The sequence below is a fragment of the Oryza brachyantha genome, chromosome 10, assembly GCF_000231095.2.
Source record: "Oryza brachyantha chromosome 10, ObraRS2, whole genome shotgun sequence".
Lineage (NCBI taxonomy): Eukaryota > Viridiplantae > Streptophyta > Magnoliopsida > Poales > Poaceae > Oryza > Oryza brachyantha.
In genome coordinates, this window is record NC_023172.2 from 4,630,886 (window position 1) to 4,646,020 (window position 15,135).

Genomic DNA, 15,135 nt, shown 5'->3' on the forward strand with positions numbered 1-15,135 from the left:
CTTTCCCACCCAGAGCTAGAAGTCGAGTCCGATGGAGGTGTCTCTCAGGAGTGAGCTGTTCCGCCGTCGAAGCGTTGCCTGTGGACTGGAGCCGTACCCGCTGGAGCTAGTCTACCTTTGTTTTCTTTCCGCTGCATTTCCACTAGAATAAGTGTAATTTTCAGTTGTTTCTAAGAACGATGGTTATGTAATCAACATTGTCTTTTTATGTACCCTGGTTGGTCCTGGATAGGGATTTAATACACAATTAAGTTCAGAAAATTCGTGTGAGGAATTTCTGGGCGTGACAAGTTGGTATCAGTGCCACCTTTGACCGTAGGATTAGCCCAATGGAAACCCTAAGAGTCCTCTGCTTTCCATGTTTGTGCATAGTTTGCGAAAGTTAGAGTGTTTTGAAAATGGGTCAGTGCTTTTCAAAAGCGTGAGTGATTTAAAAAGACAAAACCCCTCTGGTTGAAAAGCGTGAGTAAATCGATTTACGGGTAAAAATTTATTTACTTTGTTTCTTTTATGATTTATTTATCTTGAAATAAAATTTTGCATCTATTGATTCCAAATCCTTGTGTTCTTTAGATGGCTGACCACCCCTTGTACCATCGTGGAAACGGAATGGCTGGATTCGTGGCAGAGTTGGCAAGAGTCTCGTTCACAGCAGGATACCCCTATGAGCCGGAGTACACCACGATCCATCCTCTTGAAGGCGAGTTTCCTCACCGAGTAAGATTGGAGCTACATGGAATCCCCGGTTTCCTCCCTAACTTGGAAGTAGAAGGAGCTGGAGGTTCGCATGAGCATGCCTGCCAGGAAGCTGCTTACAGTCTGATGACAACGCTCAGGGCCAGGCATGACCTGACGTTTCAGCATTCGGCTTACCGGTATCACCCTGGTCGTGGACCCAATTCCATGGTCAGTAGGTTTCGGTCTGCCCGAAATGAGCAAGACCCTACCTTCGGTAGGATGTGCACGGTGCTGTAGGGCCTCGACTAGATGCATCACGATCTCCATGAAGCGTCCAAGGCCTTGAACGACGCCAAGCTTACCCAGATCGTCCGTCTACAAGATGAGGTCGATCGGTTGAAGAAGGAGAACGCCAGGCTCAAAGGACTCCCAGAGCCCGGAGGTGCAAGGCTTCTCACTACGGCAAGAAAGCGAACCCGTGGGCCGCCAAGAGTTCAGTCTTACCCTGGTGCCCCAGATGAACCAAGACCCTTGATGCAGATGGTGCCAACCTCTCCGACCCCAGTGCCCGAGGAAGGTGTCTCCCCGTTCAACGCTGCAAGGAACCGCAACAGGGTCGTCTCAGTCTCGAGCAGCAGTGAGTCCGCTTCTGGTGATGATGAAGATGGCCTCCGCAGCAACTCAAGAAGCCGCTCTGAAGACGAGGAAGAAGATCCGTCTCCTGTCGTCGATCGTCGCTCCCCTTCCGTGCCCTAGACGTCGCCTTTAGCTTCGTTTTAGTCGTTGTGTGCTAGTTTTGGTGTGTTAGGTTTGCTTCACTTGGGGCTAGTGGTGAACCATAGCAGTAGTGGGGTTATGGTTGTGCCGCCAGGAGTTGTGTGGTTTTTAAGTATGTTTCTTAAGCAAGATAATTACAGTTCACTAATTAAATAAAGCCCCTGTTTGCTTAGCCGTTTCTTTTTCTTCTTTCTCTTTCTGTCCCCCCCCGCTCCTGCAGATGGTGAACACCCGCCACGACAATCGTGACACCGACCAGTCCAGCACCGGAGGACCGCCCCCGCCGCCTCCACCAGAGAACCCATCGCTCGCCCAGATTCTTGCTAGCCAGACGCAGATGCTCGCTTGGATGATGCAGCAGATGCAACAGCAACAGCAGCAACATCAACAAGTGCTCCAGCAGCTTCTAAATCAGAACCAGAATAACCAGCAACAGCAGGGACCACCCCCTGTGCAGTCCAAGTTGCCGGAGTTTCTCCGTGTTCGTCCTCCAACCTTCTCAAGCACTACCAACCCCATGGAGGCAAGTGATTGGCTCCATGCCATCGAGAAGAAGCTCAACCTACTGCAGTGCACTGACCAAGAGAAGGTCTCCTTTGCCGCACATCAACTAATGGGTCCCGCCTCTGCTTGGTGGGATAATTTCCTGGCTGCCCGCACCGCTACCACGGAAGTGACTTGGGCAGAATTCTGTCTTAATTTCCCCAAGGCCCATATCCCCGACGGGATAGTCACACAGAAGAAGCCTGAGTTCCGCGCTTTGCAGCAAGGTACCAAGACGGTGACAGAGTACCTTCATGAGTTCAATCGCCTAGTGCGATACGCTCCCGAGGATGTCCGCACTGATGCCGAAAGACAAGAAAAGTTCCTCGGAGGCTTGGATGATGAACTGAAGAAGCAGTTGCTTTCGGGCGACTATGCCGACTTTGAAAAACTAGTGGATAAGGCCATCCGTCAGGAGGACCAGCACCTCCAGATGGACAGGAAGAGGAAGGCTTCGCAGTTCAGGTCTAACCAGCCGCCTCCTCAGAAGCCGCGGTTCCACACCGGCCCCAACCCTCAGAATCAGCAGCACGGGCAATCAACCTTCATTGTCCACCAACATCGTCCTTACAATCCCATCAACTTCTCCAGTGGTTCATCCCAGCGTGCTCCACCTCAACGCGCTCCCCCTGCACCAGCTCCCCGGCAACAGAATGCTCCTCCGTCGACAGCTCAACCTCCTCCAGCCAGGAAGGATGCAGGTGCAAAGCCTGGGGTGCGCTACAACTGTGGCGACCCAGGTCACTTTGCCGACAAGTGCCCGAAGCCGAAGCGCAGTGGGCAAAGGTTCGTGCAAGCTCGCGTGAATCACGTCACCGCCGAAGAAGCACAAGCTGCGCCAGAAGTAATACTGGGTACGTTTCCTGTCAACTCCGTACCTGCTACAGTACTTTTTAATTCTGGTGCTACACACTCTTTTATTTCAAGAAAGTTTATGGGATTGCTTGGGTTAAAAAGGAAAAAGTTAAGAAACCCGATGCGGGTTAGTACTCCAGGGCATAGTATGTTTTCGGACCTTTATAGCCCTGACGTGCCCGTAGAAATCCAAGGGACACCCTTTCTAGCCAATCTCATCCTTCTCGAATCTAAAGACCTAGATGTCATTTTGGGAATGGACTGGCTTACCAAGCATCAATGAGTGATTGATTGTGCCAAGCGTACAGTCACCTTGACCGGTGAAGGTGGTAAAGTGGTGACTTATCAGTCGCCGGAGTCAGTGTCAACCAGGACTTGTTTGAATCAGATGGAAGCCGAAGAGCAACCCTCGGAAAAAGTTAAAGACCCAAAGAAGTTGGAAGACATACCAGTGGTTTGTGAGTATCCGGAGGTGTTTCCAGATGATCTCACAACAATGCCGCCAGAAAGAGAGATCGAGTTCCGTATCGATTTGGTACCAGGAACTGCACCGATCTATAAGAGAGATCGAGTCTCTGGGATACGCTTCTGGTTGCCACCATCGAGTGGTTGACGGGCGTATGACGTAGATGACTGGCGTGGCTATTCCAATGGTTATGTCTTCTATTTTATATCCGATGGCTTAGAGCCTTTGTAGTGCCCTCTTCAAGACATGTCGGGATCTGCGATGAGGTTGGATGGTTACTGTAACAATTTGGGTTTTATCTGAGACCCCATCCATCCAAATATTTCGCGCTGACATGTCTCGAAGCATTGCACCACCTAGGCTTTGGGACGTCCTCACATAATTAAATAACACATTAAAAATAATTTGTTAATTAAAGTTCAAGAGAAAATAGTGTTTAAATTAATTAAATTAATTGGAAGCTTTTCGGATATTCTAAAATGTCCCGAAAGCATTTTAAATTATTAATAGGATTTAAACTTCAATTTCAGAGTATAAAATTTGCTTAAATAATCCTACTAAAAATTGGCAAAATAGGAGGTAATTTCTCTTTTTTTCCCTTTTTCCTTTTCTTTTTACCTTCCTTCTTTCTCTCTTTTTCTCTTTTCCTTTCCCTCTTTTCTTTTCCCCAGCCAGTTAGGCCAGCAGCACCCTCCCCTTTCCTCTCTGCCGGCCCAGCCCACTACTTCTTCCTCCCTTCCCTCTTCCCTTTAGCCTACTCCCCTCTCCTGCACTGGACAGGCCCAACTCGACCCAGCCGCTTCCCTCTCTCCCACTGGGCCATCACACGGCCGCCCGCGCCCAAAGTCCGAGTCACCTCCCCATCCCACGAGCCACATCGTGCCGCTGCTGTCGCCGCGCCATCGACCGCCCTCCGCCGCTGCCGTCGCGTCGAACCATGTTCCTGACCCGATGGTCGTGCCCTCGCCCCATGCCTCCTCGACCTCCGCACGCGCTCGCCGTGCCGCCTCACCGCCCTCTGCCTACGCCCATGGGGGCCTGCACGTCGCCGCACCGCATCGCCCGCTGGCCGCACCCGTCGCGCCAGGCCACCGCGCTCGCATTGCGCAGCACCGCCGCCTCGCCTGGCCCGCGTCGCCACCGCAATCGCCACCACGCATTTGATCGCCGCGCCGTCTGCTCGCTCGCGCCCACGCGCATTCACCACCGTATCCACCCGTGATTCCCACGCCGTGTCGCCGCACAACCGCCGCCCGCAACTGCCGCCGCCAATCCCGAGCACCTCCGCCGCCGCAAATCCCGCCACCGATTCCGCAATCCCTGCCACCAATTCCTCGGCTGTCACCGCTGCAAATCACGCTATTATTCCCGCGTGACCACCACCTCTCGCCTCCCCTTTAAATCCTCCTGCCACACCGCCGCCGCCTCCTTTGCTCCCTCTCTCGCTCACCTCCCGCTGCCACGTTGCCTCCCATTGCGACGCATCGCCTCTCCCGCCACCGCTGAGTTGTACACCTCTGCAGAGTAAAACTATTTAAATAGTCGTGCCGGCGGTTATGGGGCGAACTGATAGGTTCACTAGGATTAGTCAAACCTTTAATAAATGGATGAACATGGAACTGGTTTGACCCTGTCAACGTGGTGTAACATTGACAGTGGTTTAGGTCTGTCGCAACATGGTGTAACGTTGGGCAGAGGGTTGACACTGTCGCTACGTGGTGTAACGTTCGACAACGGTCTGGGCCTGTCTCAACGTGGTGTAACGTTGGACAGTGGATGATTGTTTTAAATGTTTACTTTACTCATTTTATTCTATTTTATTTATCTATTTTGCTAATTACTACCGCTTTTATGCAATTTAACCCTAGCCTATCCTTGATACCCTATTGCATTCATTATTCTTCCTCTCTTGGGTGTTACTTGCTATGTACTGTGGTTTGTAATCAGCCTTGCTTAATTTTTCCTGACTAGAGCAAGTGTCAGAGCCTTTGTTAGAAGGAGGTAGTTCCGAAGGTTGAAGTGAGGTTCAGCCCAGCGTCAAGAATGCCTGTGGTGTGGAGCCATCATCGCTAGCTAAAGCTGAAGATTAGATGGTTAAGTTTGTTTTCCTTTTCCGCTACATTTCGATAGACAATTGTTTTGATTTGTTTTTAAGTCGTGGAACTGTGTATTAATTTTTCATAGTGTGTACTTAGGCTAATTCCTGGACCAAGATTAATGCATGCTATTGTTCAGAAATTGGTGTAAATTTCTGGGCGTGACACGCGGGGCAAAGACGGCGTGACCTCCGCAGGCGGCAGCCGGCGGCGTGTGCACGAAACAGCGATGGCACGCGCGTGCTTGCGGTGGCCGAGATGGAGAGGAAGAAGACTAGGAAGGGAAGGGAGAGCGGGCACTCACCGATGTGAAGACAACGACAGCGGCGGCGAGGAAGGGGCGGCCACGCGTCCGAAGAGTCGGTGCACAAGAGAAGGTGGCGTCGGTGCGGGATCTAGGAGAGCGAGGCACAGGAGACGGTGGTGCCGGCCGAGGGGGAGGGGAACGGAGACAACGACACGGGGCGGCATGCGACCAGCGCGTGGCATCGCGGTGCGTGAGAGAGGCAGGCGCCAGAGGAGGAAGATGCCTCCGATAGGTGGGCCCCACCTATCAGCAGCCGAGAGAGAGGGTGAAGTGAGCCGGACCTCGGGCGCGGGGGTTGGGCCACAGCCTGTTTGGCCCAGGCGGGAAAGGGAGAGAGGAAGGGGAGAGTGGGGCGAGCTAGGCCGGCCTAGAGAAAACAGGGAACAAAGGAGGGAGCAGGAGGAGACAGGTCGAGCGGAGGAGTGGGCCGACTGGCTAGGCCAGCGGCTAGTGAGCCTAGATGAGAGGGAAAAGGAGGAGTGGGCCCAGGGAGGCGATGGGGACTTCGACTGCGAGTTGGGCCGTCGCTCGGGAAATCACGAACAGATCACGCTTTTGCACGATAGAATCGAAACGTGCATGAATTAGAGATTCGTACGACGAATTAGACCCAAAACACGAACCTTTGCACTGTTAGCGGAACAAGGACATGATTTAACGACTCGTTAAATCTTGCTAATCTAAAAGCTAATGACTTTAACATAAAACCATTCTATGCATACGAAATTGAACTCCGCACTGTAGATCAGTCTCACACCAGCTAATAGATTAGAAAACCTAAACAATTACATGGTAGATCAAAATAGATTAATTCGCAAGCGGAAACGTCATGCGAACCTGAGATTTGTGACAGATTGCTGCTGTTGCTGGCTGTTCAGCTTGGACAGTATGACGCACAGCAGCGGGGGACTATCAGCCGAGGGAACGTGCAGTAGGGGTGCTGAGGAGACAGCCCGGCAGCTGGGGATCCGGCTGTTAGAGAACCGGCGATGGCTAGGGCTTCAAGACGGTGCAGGAGACAAAAACTGAAGGGTGAAAAATGGGCCCAAGGGAGTGTATTTATAGGGAAAAACCTAGAGATAAAACTAGGAATCCATCTCCTATAAAAAAGGAATAGATAAAGTTTTAAAGAAATAAAAAATAGAGTCCTAATAGATTGGAATTTATTTTTGAGAGATAAAGTTATGGGAATTTTCTGGCCGTGTGGGAGAGGGACTCAGCCATGGAAGGGGTGAGTTGGGCGGACACAGAAGGGGAGGGGGGAGGTCGCAGGGAGGAGGCGAGAGCCGGCTGAAAATGGAGCGGATAGTTTCCGTCCGCTCCGGAAAAAACGGATATGGAGGCAGCTCGGAGCGGATATTTCTCGGATAATTCTGATACGGATACGAATACGGATAATTTTAATCGGATAAAAATACGAGTACGGTATGGCAGTTTCCAACGGATATCCGAAGATTGTAATGAGCGGATATCCGCGAACACCTAAAACCAGTTCAGCCCACTTAATTCCAGGTCTGACCCATCAACCAATTTACTAAAAATTGCTTTTGTGCTATTGGACTATCAGTATTTGTTGAACTTATTATGTGCTATGTGGTGGACTTATGTCACTTATATGTTACCCGCGAAACTAAATGTAACGTGTTAAATCTATGATGATGCCTAAAATAACAGTTATCTCGATTAAGTTAGCTATGTATGTGTGTGCTATTTGTCTCTACGAACGGTTTGAGTGGTTTGTATGCTTCGAGAAATATTTATTTTCGTATTTGTATTCGACTACATCCGATCCTTATTCGTATTCGAGATAATTCGTATTTGTTTCCGTATCCGAGATATTCGTATTTGTTTCCATATCTGCCTAAAAATATCAAAACAAATACGGTACGTGTAGTATCCGTCCGTATTCGCTCCGTTTTCAGCCCTAGCGAGAGGGAGAGGCCTATGGCCTTTTGGGCCAAAAACACGAGCGAATCTCAGATTTCGGCCCGGAAACGAAAACCTACGGCTAAACAAAGAATGGACGAATAACTGGGAGAACCGAAAGAAAAAAAGAAAGAAAAAGGAAGGAAGGGAAACAAGGGAAAAAGAAAAAGGAAGAAGGGAAAGATTTTGCCTCCAATTTTGACGATTTTTATTAAGTTTATTTGAGCAAAATTTTATTGACTGAAATTAAAATTTAAATCATGTTAATCATTTAAAATTCTTTCAGGACATTTTATAATATCCAAAAATCTTCGAATTAAATTAAATTAATTTACACTGGGTTTTCTCCTGGACTTTAATTAACAATTATTTTTAATGCATTATTTTATTGAGTTTTAGCTAGGGTAAAACTCATAGCTTGACAGGTGTGCTACTAGATTAAACACATCGAAATTCACATTAGCTGTCCACTAAAGACCATGTCATGGACTACCACAAATAGGTGTAAACATGTTTTTCTTCCAAGTTCAGCTACCAAATCTATTGCCAGCTGGTTCAAGCAATTTCCGATACACTGCTTCTATATATTAACCATACATCTATTCCCATCTCATCCTGTCTTTCTATATACCAAGAACTTTGTGGTCTGGAGAGGGACGAAGGGGAGGAGGAAGGAGAGTGAGGGGGAGAAAGAGTTTGGAAGAGTTTAGGCATGGCGGAATCATCATCAAGATTGATCTTAGATTATGAGAAGGTAAAAATCTCCACAAAAGAGACTAAAAAAGAGCAGCAAGATGCAAAGGATGTGGATGAACGACCAAGTTGGCTTCCAGATGGTTGGATAATGGAGGTCAATCGTGGTGATGATGGCACCATCTACCGAGTAAGTAAAGCATGTTACTCAAGTTCTATACTATATTACTATGTCGGTGTGTGTGTCTATATATAATTTTCTCTGTAAACGTGAATGTTTTTTTCCCTATTGAAGATTTGTGATTTATTTTAATTTTTTATCAGCAGTACTACACATCTCCTATATCAGGATTGACATTCATGATGAAGTCAGAGGTGCTAGAATACCTTTTTTCTAGGATGGATGAGCGCTTCTTGGAATCAAAGAATTGTGCCACACATAACAAGCTTGTGGTGAGTGATATCTATATATATATATGAAATGTGATATTCTTCATTTTAGTCATCTTTAGGTTCAGTGTAAGTAAAATACTATAATAAAATATCTATAGATGACACATGAATGGCTCCCAAACGATTGGATGATTGAGGTTAGAGCTGGTGGAGAGAACATAGACAAGATGTTTAAGGTACCGTTTTGCTTTCTTATATAACATTTGCATTGTTAATTGTTTTAGGCCATAATGGTAGTTTGAAATATTGAATCTCATCATGAGTTCTGATATTATTCTTGATGACAATGATAAGATGTCAAGGAAATAAACTAGAGATGAGACAAGGATATAACATATTATAAAAACGAAAGTTGATTTTACATCCTATAACTTTCAGAAGTTTAGTGTCATCCTTTAACATATGGAAACAAGACATTTGGTATGATCGCTCAACTATTCATAAACTTTTAATTTCCTTCAATCTAATGCAAGGTGGTTTTGAATTACATTACACTTTATTTCTATACTAGTCAACAAAAAATCCCATTGGGGCCCACCTCTTCCCATTTCACTTCTTTCTCATCCATAATGGCAACCTTAAGTTGGAATTGTCCAAGAAGATTGAGAATTTCATATGTTCTATATTATAAGACTTTCTGACCTTGTCTAGTGACAAGCTATCAGTCAGGGTTAAGGAACAACTGTGCCGAGAAAGAGAATGTCATAAGCATGAAGGTGATAATGAAGGCAGGGTGGGTTCCATATTTTTCGATCACTCATTATACCAAGTGTTATGTAAGCACCACATGTGTAGGGCGAACTTTTGGTATGAAGTAAGATATGAAAATTCATGCGTTCCAAGTATTTAAGGAATGAACAATATCCAGTTTTGGAGTTCAAGGATGTAAAATATATACCCAAGATATTGTAATGAAGTAAATATTAATTTATTGATTTAAATTTATATGAACATATGAGTTATTTTTTATTTTTAAATTTAGATTTGTATTTCTTCCAGATTCAAAGAGATGAACTCTTTCCAAATAATGAAATTGATTAATCAAACAATCAGTTCTCTCTAATGTATTTCTCTCATTATCATTATCTGAATTAAAATTGCAATAAAGTTTTTATTAACAGTACACAAGTGATGTGTACAAAAATTTACAACTCTTCATATGGATTATGGATAAAATAGAAGACATCCGTATTTCTGACAAACATCCTAGCTAGTTTTATATAAGATTGGACTTTATGGAATCTGCATCACTCAAAAACTTTTGTATGCTAGATTTATTTATGCACCCTGTTTATGGCATTTGCATTTCTTAAAAATAAATGTCCTAATTTAAGTCCATATTAACACATAAACTTTAGCTCATGTTATATTTACTCAATAAAGTGTACACATATGCACATATATATACTTCAAATCGACCAATGTTTCTTTGCTATAGCACACCATACCATGTAAATTCTGCATCCTTTATTGCATTTGCTATTTCTGTTTATAACCATTGATATGTAATACGGACACATCACTACCATATAAACCAGAGGTATGATATATCTATGTTTTCAGAGATATAAATAACTGTTTGCAAAAAGAAGCCTTCGCATAGTCCATACGTGCACAATTGGCAAACACATCAGCAATATATATAGTGTGAGAAACATGCAAAGTCTAGTTTAGCAAGCTCATATGAACTATTGCATGCACAGTGGCCACACCTTTTCCCATTTAGAAGGCATTAGTTCCACCAGTAATTTTAGGAGACTCCTTACATGAGATAACAATTATCTTGGTGTTTGCTCCAATTATCTTGGCAAACTTTAATTTTACAAGAGATAACAATTTGTATGCTAGCCCTTATCTCTCCTTGAAAAAGTTCTGTTAAACATTCATGAGTAATATAGAATTAATCATATTTTTTGTTAGGTGGATGTAAATTCGATTTAGTCGATAGTGTCTTAATAGGTGGTGGAGTCATGGTTTCATGTATACTGCAGTCAACCAGGGTATTGTATTGTTGTCCTACTCCTGTGGTGTTCTGGCTAGATATGGGTCTCGAATAATTAAATTTACTGGATAATTAGTTAGGAGTGATACATCTATTAATATACACGAATTACAAAAGTAAACAAAATATTTGGTGGAATTTCATTGTTTGATATTTTGCTTATTTTTTAAGTTGAGCATGTTTCTAACTATAGAATGGAAATCAAGATGCTACGTCAAGTTTAAGTATCCACAATATGTTTACTCACGTTACAATTAAATAGTGTGTGAAAGAGATCATGTCCGGTTACAAAATTATGCAACACATAGTAATATATCAAAACTCATGACATCCATGTGGATAATGTGATGAATACTTACTCTATTTAAAAATATTTCATATAGCCATACATATGCACAATGTCGTACCTAAGACCAGTTTATAGCGTACATAGAATAATTAACTAACAATTACATCTATAATACAATGGCATGTTTGTCCAATTGATACAGAGAAATCTAATCAAACATAACATTTAACATATGGTTAATTAGCTGGAGTAGAGCTCACCAATTATGTACAATACTTGTCACTTGGAGTGACTCATACCATAATTTATGTTTGTGTAACTTTGTTATATACTACTCCCTCGGTTTCACAATGTAAGAATTTCTTGTTTTGTCTAGATTCATAAGTATGCTAATGAATGTAGACATATATATAAATTATATAGATTCATCAATTGATAAATTTAGACAAGGCTAGAAAGTCTTACAATATGAAACGGAGATAGTACTATTCTTGATAATGTGTATCACTATAAAGTAGTTGGATAAGAAAATTTTCATATTAGATTAACCAAACTATAATTTGAATTTTGAAACTTATATTTGGTTGTATGTATTTTCAGGGTCTAAATCTATTGTTCATCATAAATGACATGTTACCTTTGATACAATAAAGTCCTCTAGAATACTAATAGTGAAGATTATCAGAACATATCTAATTATGTCCATTTTTCAGTTTTATGTTTACCCACCAGCTGGAGTTCGACTGTTTTCAAAGGAGGATGTATTGACGTATATTAATAAGTCTAAGATTACTCCATTTGATACAAATGGACAATGTGACACAAGCATGAAAGATAATGTGCGATTCTTCCTCAAACAAGCTGTCTTATTTAAAGAATGCTTATCTATCTATTAACTGATTTGCCACTTTACAGATTCTTGCAAATGTGGAATTTAACCCACATTCACTGCCAAAAGGATGGGTGAAGGAATTGGTGTTCAGAAAGACAGAAAATGGAGTTAGAAAAGACCCGGTAAGTACCACAAATTGATCATTGTTCTTTCGTTACAAATTGATCATTTTTTTTATTATCTTGCGAATTATGCAGTATTATACGGACCCTGTTAGCAACTATTCATTCCGCACAAGAAGATCAGCAATGCTCTATGTTCAAACAGGAAAAATACCGAAACGTGCATTTATTCAGAGGACAAGAGTCCATGATCTCTATTCATTTGAGAAGTCAGCGGATCTGGTAAATTCTTCGTCATGTTTCACTCTTCCAGTTCAGTCTGCTTCACAGTTTAATGTATGGTATGCATATCCAGAACTATTATATGCATAGCATACGGGTATGGTAGCGTATTAGATCTACCTCCATCAACTATTATAACCAAATCAGGCTGTTTTAGTTGAGCACACATGAATTCAAGGTGGCAATAGACTGAAAATTCTAGTTGTATTACAAAAAGGTTTTGATATATATGAACAACAGTGTATCTTATTGTTGCTACTTTCTTCATCATGATCAATTAACTAGGACTTGATGCATATGTAAACCAAATTGATGATAATAGACAAACTGTTTTGAATTTGTTTTCTACTGACTCGGTGGGCACGGACAAAATATAAGGGTATGATCTACATGGTAGACTTTGTGCTTTCAATGTATGAATAACGTTATATACAAAACTACTTGTGCATATTATTCAATGTTCATGTGTGAATAACATTATATACAATGTGTGAATAACGTTATATACAATGTGTGTACTTGTTCTTTCAATGTGTGAACAAGGTTATATACAAAACTACTTGTGCATGTGTGAATAACGTTATATGCAAAGCTACCTGTGTGAATAACGTTATATACAAAACTACTTGTGCATGGTTTTGTCCAACCATGGTTTACCATTAGTTACATCTTATAGTCATAAACGTACCACTTCATAGATAACATATGTTAACTCCAGCATTATTTTACACTCTTGGCATCTTTTATATCTTGGTTTGTTAAATCTCTAAAATATATGATGTATGATTTACTTATTTTACAATGGAAACGACATGTCGATTTGGTGAGTGATTCTACTTTCTCTATAATGGTCACGATTGCATTACACCAAAGAAATAGTTACAGTTAGTGTAGTTCCATGTGCCTATCAATCAGATGAAAAATAATATTAATTCACTTACTTTGTTGTTTCATGAACAATTGCTCTATATTGTTGACCATTTCTAACATTTGCAGCAAAAGGTTCTAATTCATGGTTGTCATTTCTTTATCATGACAGCATGAAAGTCTAAGGAAAAGATTGTCTTTTACAACTACGACTAACCAGAAACCCAGAAGATCACTGAAATTGAAAAACTCATCACTGACAAAAGAGATACTCAGTGAAGAGGAAACTTCATATAGTTGTAAGTTACTCTGCTTGCATGCTACTACGTTATTTTCTATGCACACGTGATTATTTTGTTTTTTACTATCAATATATTGTAAACTAAAATGACAAATACAAATACATTGTGTTGTATAATCAATAGATTGTTGGATGAGGATGACAATACAAACATCCATGTTTTCATTTCAAAGGCAATTATGGACAAGGATCATTGCTAAAAAAAAACCATATGCATTTTTTTACTACCAAAATAGGCAAAAATGCATACATAAGTAGATATCAGTAATTTCTTTAGATGCATGAGTTTAGCATGCTATGACTAGTGATGGTCGCTTTCAAAATGCTCTTTATTTTCCTCTCATGGTTGTGCCACTTCTAGTTAACATAAACGTATGATATATTAGTTATTAACATATATACAATGTATGAAATTAGACTACAGTGTTGTAAATGGCAGCGCATATGTATATTATGTACAGAAAATCCATCCATTCATATAATTATTGTTTTGAAGATGAGTAGTATTGTTCTCATTATTTGCAGTAATCAATCAATGTGATATGCTACAGATCCCTCTGTGATAGTGCCTAACATATATCCTTATGTCTAATTTCATAGCTGAAGAAGATTTCTGCTATGATGATTCATCAGATTCAACAACCAAGATTCGCAAAAACATGGCCAAAATTGCAAAGAAGAATGGCAAAAGTAGGAAAATGATATCCTTAAACACTCTCAAATGTTCTGTCGGAAGGCCCCCGAAAAGATCCAATGAAATTAGGGGAATGACTTGTGAAGTAGAAATCAAGCAACAGAGTGATAGTGACTAAGACGGAAGGCACCATGAAGTGTGTGACCCAAACTGAAGAACATTTCAATGAAATTATACCAAAATTAAACTTTCCCTTTAGATGGGGCAGTGGTTATTTTTGGCATTAATATTTTTAACTAGCTTTTCAACATCTGATACTGAATGTTCGATATCTAAATAACGATGCTTTTTATTTTCTACATGCGTGGTCAAAATTATGAATCTCAACAAATTGGTATCTCATTTAAATAATTCAATTTAATGTTTTACTTATTATTGTCATTGGGCAGAGGAAACACACTCAAATGCACCACAAACAAAATATAGGGCAAGCAGAGAGTTTTTGGTACTGCGAAATGTGCTGTAACATATGTTTGTTTTCCCTTCTTCATACTATACAAAGTACATCAATGGAGAACATGGGCTATTTTCACAGTCGGCGATAAAGTCACACCGTGCATGGAACGTGCCATCCCACAACATATGTAGCTTGTTTATCAACAGAGTTAAATAAAAAATGATGGACCTAGGACGAAAATATGCATGTCGTAGGTCTCTTAACTGCTAAACAATAGGAAACTTAAACTATGTTTGTAGCTGACAATTAACCACCTAAACCTGTCAATCTGAACCAACAACCATGATGCCAAGCTTCTTCCTCATCATCTCTACAAACTAAGCTCTCCTTAGTTCCTTAATGAGGATGTTATCCCAAATAGCCTACCAAAGCTAACATTGTCCAACGCTAATCTTCCTTCACGCACTCATGCCTATACTGGAACTGATCATCTATGTGCTTCATTTAATTTTATTGTGCAGCAACGGTTTGCACTTAAATTTATGGTGGACTAAT

General features: G+C 41.9%; 1 protein-coding gene across 1 annotated transcript; it reads left to right on the forward strand.

The window, feature by feature from the left end:
- The first annotated feature begins 4,349 nt into the window (after positions 1–4,349).
- On the forward strand, positions 4,350–14,301 carry LOC102722078. Its single transcript, XM_040528248.1, has 9 exons — positions 4,350–4,537; positions 8,342–8,531; positions 8,669–8,794; positions 8,893–8,970; positions 11,799–11,924; positions 12,001–12,099; positions 12,175–12,321; positions 13,361–13,487; positions 14,090–14,301. Exons 1-9 carry the CDS (start codon positions 4,350–4,352, stop codon positions 14,299–14,301), a joined length of 1,293 nt encoding a protein of 430 aa, XP_040384182.1.
- Positions 14,302–15,135: the final 834 nt, after the last annotated feature.